The sequence below is a fragment of the Antennarius striatus genome, chromosome 19 (assembly GCF_040054535.1).
Source record: "Antennarius striatus isolate MH-2024 chromosome 19, ASM4005453v1, whole genome shotgun sequence".
NCBI classification, from domain to species: domain Eukaryota; kingdom Metazoa; phylum Chordata; class Actinopteri; order Lophiiformes; family Antennariidae; genus Antennarius; species Antennarius striatus.
In genome coordinates this window covers 11,004,936-11,014,690 of record NC_090794.1, presented here as the reverse complement: position 1 = coordinate 11,014,690, position 9,755 = coordinate 11,004,936, and the positions used below count along the sequence as shown (strand labels likewise).

The 9,755-nt window shown below is 37.0% G+C and overlaps 1 protein-coding gene across 1 annotated transcript; it reads left to right on the top strand.

The window, feature by feature from the left end:
- Positions 1–3,083: 3,083 nt before the first annotated feature.
- tmem244 (transmembrane protein 244) lies at positions 3,084–7,198 on the top strand. The gene is made up of 6 exons (XM_068343174.1): positions 3,084–3,203; positions 5,579–5,664; positions 5,762–5,838; positions 6,261–6,386; positions 6,535–6,579; positions 6,773–7,198. Exons 1-6 carry the CDS (start codon positions 3,111–3,113, stop codon positions 6,868–6,870), a joined length of 525 nt encoding a protein of 174 aa, XP_068199275.1. The 5' UTR covers positions 3,084–3,110; the 3' UTR covers positions 6,871–7,198.
- Positions 7,199–9,755: the final 2,557 nt, after the last annotated feature.

Here is a 9,755-nt window from a genome sequence, read left to right as displayed (position 1 = left end):
AGTCCTCATACATGTCCTGCACTGCTCTAACATACTTCTCTGCCACTCCAGACTTCTTCATACAATACCACAGTTCCTCTCTGGGCACCCAGAGAGGGCAGAGTCTGAGTTCCATCAGGCTGATTATCAGGGGCCTATTTAGCCACCTTTCCCCTTTTGTTCAGCACCAGAAGATTTCCAAGTCATGCACTCCGTGTCTTGTCACGTTTCTGACCTTGTCTCCTGCCACGTGTTCCAGCTGAAAGCTTTTGTTTCCAGTGATTCTCATGTTTTTGGTCTTCATGAGTATTTCCCTGAATAGGGTGATTTTCCATTGTTACTTTGTTTGCTAGAGTTATTTCTCAGAAGATGATGCTCTGTTGGTTACTAAGGTTCTTCCCTCGAGGGTGATTTTCTGCTGCTACTTTGTTAGTCAAGCTTCTCCCTTTTAGGTGACTTTCTGTTGTACTTTGTTAGTTTAGCCCTTTCTCTAGAAAGTGATTTTCTGTTGCTACCTGTTCGCTCTTGTACTCTGCATCTGGGGTACTGGCCATACTTTTGCCTCAAGGAAAACAACAACACAAACACAATGAATGCTAATTCCAGCTCCTGCTCCTCCATCATGCTGATATGTACTGTAGGTCATTGAGACTCCCAGCTCTGACGTCATCCCTCTCCCTCCAGAATGCTTTGAGTTGATTTTCTAAGAATTTATATTAGGATCAGAAGAACAGCACAGAGAATCACCTATTTCTATTTCAGATTTCTATCACTCACATGGTGTAAACGTGCCTCTATGTAGGGCACTCTGTTGAATTGACTCTCTGAGTCCTGTTTTTCAGACCAGGTAAGAACTGCTAACAGGCATCACTCGGGTGTTTGAGTGTACAGCTCTTTCATCCTGAACGTCTTGATATTCACTGTTCCTGTTCGTCCTTCGAGGTTCATTCAGGGCTTCCTAAATCTTTGACTCTTTGAAATCCCCCTAAATTAATATTTGAGATATTTGTTTAAGTTCTCAACATTAAACGAATACAACTGAAGGCTAAACAAATTACAACAAACAGATTACATGAATAAGTTAAAAGTATATTCTACAAAGAAATAAAAAAGAGGAAGCAAAAACGTAAAGAGAACATTCAATGAAAACAATAAAACTCTCCTACTCTCCTATAACTATTCAACAATTTTTTAAAAGTGTATCTTTGAGCTTATTTATGCTCTTTTATTTATGTATACCAAGAATAGTTTTGAGTTTTTTCCTCAAAAATGTAATCTGACATTTCCATGGCAACAGTTTTGCAATGAAAACATGGCCTCATAAGAGGGTACAGTGTGTTTCCAGAATATATGAAAGCATAATGTCTTTTTCTGAACTCATTAACATACATAAAAATCAAATACTAAGTCAAAATATGTTGAAAACAGAAAAAGGATGACACACTTTGAAAACCCCAAACGGGACTAGCCAAAAGGAAGTCTTATTGAGCTTTGGAGTTGCTGGGAGGCACGTCTTAATTACCTCTACACAAAGTTTCCCCTCTTCATTCATTAACGTAGCAGTGACGTCATATTTTCTGTTCTCATTGAGCTCAGAAAATTCCTTAATTCCTTTAATATCAAATGATGAACATGTATCGTCATTACTGCAGTGATTTATTGTGTATGTAGTGACGCCATTACATACACACATGCATGTGCACACACACACACACACACACACACCTTTACCTGCTCTCCATTACTATGGTTACAATGATGCATGTTACCGTGGCAGCCAAGTCAAAGCCGCACGTGTTTCACTGCACACACACACTTGGATGACGCATGCTGTGACGTTGATGGGTTTCTTTTTGCTTTGTGCGGAGGGAGAGGAGGATGTTATCGTCATTCCTCCATACCTGTCTCTTTTCTTCATTAGCTTATCTGCAAATGAGCAGATGATGGATGAGCAGATCCTCCAAATTGGATTTATATTCAATCAAAAGGTTATAACTAAATAAAACATTACAGCAAAAGATTTATGGCACCCTTATCAGAAAGACACACACTTGAACGTTGCATCGAGCCCAGCTTATCTACTTGTGCCAGTCCACGCTCATGTTGTCATTTCTTGATCTCTTTTTAGCTCTTTACTGGAGGATGGAGTCCTCACTGCCTGTGAGGCTGTGCTCCCTCCTAGTGTTCATTATCAAAACTGTCAGACTGTTTTTCACTGCCTTACGTAAGAGATTCCTATGCACAAGCAAATAATTTAGATTAAAATCACATTTTTACTTTCTAAGCCAGCACTGAAATATTTTTTCCACATAATGTTAGAGAGTAGATAAAATTGCAAATTAAATATTTCCACATATTATTCTTGATAGTGTTTTAGTCCAAAATCGATAGATTTGTAGTTGACTATCAATTAAACAAAACAATGAAACAAAAATTAAAAACAACAACAATACAATACATTAAAAAATAGCAAATGTTTTCATTTAAAAACACTTCAACTTGAAAAAAAACATAGTTTTTTTATCTCCATCAACAAGAGTTAGAGGACACTGTATGATCGCCCTGTTTCTTTGCATGTTTTGGGGTGATTATTATTTTTATTTGATTGATTCAAATAGTGATAAAAAAAAATTCAATGCAATACATTAAAGGGTTTTCAAAAATCTTTGTGTAGAGATGGACATTGGGCTGAAGAATGAGGAAGAAACAAGGGTGATAGGAGAAGTATAAGATTATTGATTTAACAGCCAGATCTGGAATTTAGATTCTGGATTACTTATTCACTGAGAGAAAGAAAGGAGGGAAGAAGAGGTAGGAAGGATCAGGATTTAACAAAGGAAGGAGAGGAAAGCAAGACCAAGAAATGGGTGGAAAAATTAGACAAAGGTAAAGATTTTTGAAAAAGAGATAAACCCATAGTAAAATAAAGGCAATAATGTATGTCCAAATATAAATGTGTGTATTTATACTTATGTTCAGTATATGTTGTGTACCTTTATCCCTTTTGGGATTTACTCAGACTTCTTAGTAATAATCCCATTTCTCTTAATCCAGCCCTCCCTTTCCACTTCCGAACATGCTCTCTCTCACACATACAGCCTAGATTCTCTCATTCAGACCAGCAGCCATTCATGTTGTTGGACTACTGCTGTCGTTGTTGTGGATTCACACTCATAAAACGCCATGGACACTTCTCCCTCAAGACTACACCCAGTGACACCTGGGTAAGGACACTGGATGTTGTGGTGGTGTGTGAGAACAGAGAGTGAACGACTGGCTGGTCGAGGGGCGTATCAGTGTGACTGATCTGAGCTGTCAGCCCACTCATATCAAAGCTTTCATACATGTAATTGTTATCCCAGATTTAAATGTTGGTACAATCCAATATTATCTGATTACTTTATGGAATATGTGCAGTTTTGTTGTTGAAGAGAAATTATAGTTTGCGACAGTTTAACAATTAAGTGACGCTCAGTGACCTGCCATCCTCATAATTGTTGTGTAGTTGAGTAGTTTATGAGGTCTATGTTCTAATTTCATAGTAGACCTTTGTTACTGTGCTTTTTGAGTCACTCACCAAGCCTCCAGGTTGAATTCAAGATCTCTGAGCTGCATTCCAAATCACCTTTCTGAAAGGTCTAGTCTGGAGGTGACAAACAAACTGAGGTGTTGAACTGTCTCTGAAGGCATTAGCATAAGCCCAGCTACTCTCCTGAATTCAAATGCATCCGCGTCGCTGATCAGGTGACAATAAGATAAGCCACAACAATATGATGTGAGTTTTATTGCAAATATTCATATAGGTACTGTATATATTCATGTCAAAATCTTCAGGATGCAACTCATATTCTTAGAAATGTCTTCTTCTTTCATTGCTTTCTGCTTTTCAACAAGATGAAAAGCAGAAAGTGGCATGAAACCAGTCAGTGCAGTCCCTGGACCTTTGCATGTTCACTAATGACACTAATATTTTTATAATCTTCAGTATTAAATGTTACAGCTGTTTGAATTAAACCAAAATAAGTAAGTGACTTATTTAAATGTGTTTGTGAGACCATACATAGGCTTAGTGGTGCTTAAGCTAAATGCAGATGACAACTTACACAGTGTGATTTCATATTTTCTGTACAGAAATGTACTAATTAAAACTAAATGTCAAATACATGCATATTTATGCTCATGGGAATTTATTTTGCAGGGGGTTTTTTTGTCATCAGCATCCTCTGGGGGCCACAACTATCTGTTCAAGATGTTATAGCAATCCTTATTTGTTGCACTGTAATTTTAAAATATTACCAGGTCCTTATTGAAACCATTTAAGTTATGAAACAAAGTTATTAATTGAATATTATGTAACCTTGTATTATTCCAACCTCTGAAAGATGAGGATAATTGTTTACTTCATCTTATAATACATAAAATATTGTTTAGCTTTAAAGACATCCACTTGGACATAGACAGACAGACAGAGAGGCAGACACATAGATACATATATCATAGATACATAGAGATACACAGATGGATAGATAGATCTGTGTCACAGCAGAGGTTACTGTGCAATAGCACAGGTGGATCTAATAAGATCAGTCATGGCTCCATTCCATTAAGGTATAATCCAATGAACCCACATGCACAGCACCGTCACCGTCAGACCGGACTGAAACACAGCCAGTTATTCATGTAATTACTGCCACTTGTGTTTGACAACCTAAAACATGATCTGTGAGAAGTTTTTCATCTGTCCTCTGATGATGTCTTGAAGCTCATATCCTCCAAATAGTGCAATTAATCATACATGAAAGGAAGTGAACTCAGCGTGTGTCTGCCGCTGTCTGCTGCTGCCAGAGGTAGATTTCTGGGTCAGAAAAGGAAAACATGTAGAAGTGGAAGGAAAATCTTCAGTCAGCCTTGAAATAAAATGCTTCAAATAATACAAATGTCTTGTCAGCCAGCATCTTCAGATGTTGAGTTTTCTGATCAAATTAAAATCCTTGTAGTAAGGTTTATATGCAGAGACGTATTTTTTTGTCTGTCAAGAGGAGATGTTTTTCTGGTGGTTTTTCTGTCTGTGGCTTTTTTGTCTTTTCTGTCTTTTTTCTGTCTGTCTGTTACTCAAAAACTGTGAAGGAATTTAATGTTTTGGCAGAGAGAAACATTCCATTTCAGTGTTGATCCAGACTGTCATCTAGATCAAGGATTTTTTTTCGAGTAATAAAAAATTATACATGGGCATCCTCATAAGACTTACCACACACCAAAGTATAATCTGTATCTGGAGTCCATATCCAGTGATCCAGAATGTGTGAATTAATAACAAAAACTTGACTTGCTATGAGAAAAAGTATGATGCTGCACACTTTTGACTAAATCACATTCGGTATACGATAGCTGAAACTGCGCTGATTCTATTTGGTGTCTGATTTGTTGTCTCTTCAAAATCTAACCCTATGTAAATATATTGTTTTTTCAGAAAGCACATGACAGAAGAATTTTATGGGAATATAGGTCAAATATTACCCAAAATTAACAATTAAAAAAAAACACCCCACCCACAGGTATTGTAACCCAAAGGCGTGATATCAGTGTTTTTCCTCCGCAGGTTGTCCTACAGAATCTGTTGATGTGTATGGTGTGCTTCTATTCCCTGTACTACATCGTGGTCAGCGTTTGCATCGGCCTGCTCAAGTACTAACACACACAAACACACACACTTAGATTACTGCAGCCCAAGAGGACTCTCGCTGTGTGTGAACCACCTGATCACCCTCTGGTGTGTTTCCAGGGCTCATGAGATCAACAGCCTGTTGACTCCGTTTGACTACACAACACAACCATCATGGCAGAACCCCAAATACATGGGTGAGAATGCAACTGAGTATTTCTTAAGTACTGTACTTTAAACACAGCTATATATGTTTAAATGCTACTGACTACTTTTATGCAGCATAACTGTTTTGTTTCACTTGTGTGTTTTTTAATTTCATGTTAAAATTGCCATTTTTCATATGTAACATGATCAGTGAATGAAATACAAAGCAATTGTTACACGTGTAACTAAAGTGATATCAGCTCCATCTCCAGCACCAACAGGAATAAGCTTCTTACATGCTAATCCATCAGTATTAGGAATCCAATTACACAGTATATTATGGATTATCATACATTACTTATTAGGGACACTCTGCTGCACCATGATTACTTTTATATGATAATTTAAGAACCTTTCTTTTATTTAGTTACAGCACTTTTACTTGAAGTACATGTTGGGTTTTTTCTTCCAGTTGGTGTAATATCCACAGAAGTGACCTATGTCCTGGGTGGACTAGTGTTTGCCTGGATTGTGGAGGAGTGGGTTTGGGATTACGCAATAACTGTCACACTGCTGCATATCGCAATGACTGTAGCAGGTATACACTTACACTCACAAAGTGGATGAATAGAGCAGAACAGCTGATAGGATTGGAAGCCTAGTTACATAACAGACCAACATCCAATGATGTGTTTGTGCACAACCCCATGCAGGTAGTTTTCATCCCTTTTTTTCTTTTTCTGCAGTGATGTCAGACTTCCCTTCAGATGAGCACTGGTGGATAGCTTTGGGTAAGATGTCCACTTTCTCTTCACTCATCCTTTTGTATCCAGGTCACTTTTTGCAAAGAATATAAACTATTTTTCTTTATCATTGTTTATTTGGCTCAATAATGTAGAGGACAGCTCCTGTTCCCTGTTCCAATAGTTGCTCTATAAAAGATTCATCTGTGACTCTTCTTATTTATTCTTTCACTCTCTGCAGGTTCAGGTCTGGTGATGATGATATTTGGAGGACAGCTCTTGGCCTATAAACTTTTTAGAAGCAACTTTGTTTATCCGGCTGAACTGCAGAACTTCTAATGGCCTCAACAAGGAAAACTTTTTACTGGTTACTTAATGAATGTCGGTCTTGTGAAAGATCATATCGTAGAATCATGGTAACTGCAGTGTGTCCGATGAAAACATTTTTATATCATTGAGAGTTGTACAGCAAATTTGCTGATAAGCTAATAAACAGATTCATCATCCAAAAAAAGTTTGTCTATTTAAGTGTTTTTTAACGTATTGTGTACATTTTGAGTATTATTTTGTATTTTTTCTTTATGAACTGTCATGACTTCCTCCCCTCGTGCGATTTTCCCGCCGGTGTGATTGTCAACTCCTCCCCTGATTGTTCCCCCTGTGTTCCTCTACCTCATGTATGAATAGTCTGTATCTCATTTTGTTCTATTGATACTTTATCATTAAAAGTTTGTTGATTGAACTTTCCTTGATGAGTTGTCCATTTGGGTCCTATTTCCGGTGCACCACAAAACTCCACATTAATAATGAAAGCTAGTAATATTGATAACATTGTGTCCATCTACAGTTTATGTCTCACATAGCAGAGGGTCTAATGCACTAGACTGATGTAAAAAATCATTACTCGTTTAGACAACAAGGAGAAAGTGGAAGATGTGTTTTCTTTCATTACAAACAAGAAAGAAAGAGAGCCTAAAAGTGGGTGTGTGTAGCTTGGTAATGATATTATTTTGTTCTTTTCATTCATTCATTCATACATACTTGCATTATGTAGTACAGCTCAGTAGCTCAGTCCACTTGGTCTTGGGCTGGGGACAGGAGGGTCCGTTCAAAATCCGTGTGGATCAGATTGGCAGTGGAGAGGATGAACACCCATCTTGACAGTGATCTCCAGTCTCTTCTTCTTAGGGTGCCCGCCCTAATATTAAAAATTTATGCTAAAAAGAGAAGGCTATTCAGTGTTCTCACATTTGCATATATTGTTTAAAATACCAGGAGCAAGACAACAATTCATAAACAGGTAGAAAGAAGGACACAAAAGGAATCTCATGGCAACAGAAAAAAGGTTGAGGATGGCTTAAATAGTCTGCTGATTTTAACAACCCACAGATGAGGAAGTGAGACAGGATCAGGAAATGCTTCAAAACACTTAAGTTATGTATGATCCTATGCATTCTTCCTGGGATTTCCAATAAAGCTAAGACATTAAGGCCTCATATTAAGAAGGAATTATTTCTTAATTATTATTGAATTTAAATTGGGATTTGCATAAAAATAATAACTGTATTAGTTGTTAAATATCTTCATTAATATATACTTTTACCACTGTAAATAAAATCAAATTCATATAATAAATCAAAATCATTTAGTTTTCATTAAATATAGCACACACACACGCTACAAGTCGCACACATGGAAACGGGCCACCAAGAGGCGCCAACGGACACGTATTTGTTTTTATTCATTCTTTAAATTTCTTAGTAGAACATGATAGTTTTCACAGAGATTTTTTTTAGCTGAAAGAAAAAGGAAAGCAAATTACCAACTTATTTCCAAATTTCAATGAATCTTTCACATTATGAAGAATAATTATTCAGCTCTATATTGTTATTATTTTATTATTGGATGCACCTCTTTAATTTAATTTGTTTTGTTTTTTCCATTTCTTTCCATTATTATTATTATATTCTCAAAATAAGATACTGTTATTTTATTATAATCCTTTTTTTTTTTTTTTACGTTAAAGTGTTTTTTTATAATAAACTGGTGCACATGGACCCTTCTCCGACATCAGCTGAGACAGACACCTTTAGGAAAGGTTACAGAAAGAGGAAGGATGGAAATAAGCCCAGAATCACTGAGGACCTCAGAACAGCTCGTCACCGGCGGGAGTCCTGTGTCATTACTCCACCGCTGATCGCGGTAACAGTAGTCAGTGAAGCGGACACCGGGCTGACCCCAGGTCAGTCTCATTTGTTCACACCGTCACCTGAGTGTTCCCCATCCTGAGCGCCAAAAAGCAAGTGGACTGAATCTGTACCAGAGAAGATAAACTGTCTGCTTTACACCATAAAGAAACATGCCTACCGACTACATGCCAATAAACGGACTGGGACACAGTCTCCAGAGACAGACCAACAACGGGGTGAGTTCACCTGTTAGGCTAAGCTAACTAGCTACGGGTAAATGGATATGCTAACCAGCGAAGCTAATTAGCTAACTGCTAATTGCTCAGCCTGGCTATGCTAACCAGCGAAGCTAATTAGCTAACTGCTAATTGCTCAGCCTGGCTATGCTAACCAGCTAGTTTTAATATTTCATTTTACCTGACAGATCTGCAAGAAAAATATACTTCAACCAAGAAGATTAGGCATTCAAATAATTAGAAATGCATAAACATGCCTGTGATGTGCTATTCCATTTATAGTTTATAAATATTATATAAGAAATGAGTTGTTTTTTCTGTGGAAAAAATGGGGGATTCGTCTTACATTCGGGGTCTCGACATTATACCCATTCACAACGCTAGATGGCGCCAGAGATCTTTAAAGCGAAGCTGAACTTAATCCGCGCTGTCACGAAGAAGAAAATAAAAATAGCGGTAGCATGAAGAAGAAAAATAAAAAATAGCAGTAAGAGAGAATAAAGAAGAAAATAAGAGGTGTGATAACAGAAAATGGAGAAACGTAGCGACAAAATGTTATTTACATTTCAAAAACAGGAAGCCATTCATTTACAAATGTGATCGCACTTTAGTTTACATATTTAAATGTTCAGATATTAAGATGTGATACACAGTTTTTGCATGATTTGAATGAGTCAAAATAAAATGCTTTTTCTCTCGAATGTATTGTTAGAATAATTTGTTTCAGATGTACTGTGATTATTTTCTGTATAAAAATTAAATTTGGTGTTCAAAAAGTATTTTTTCAAACTTGAGACTT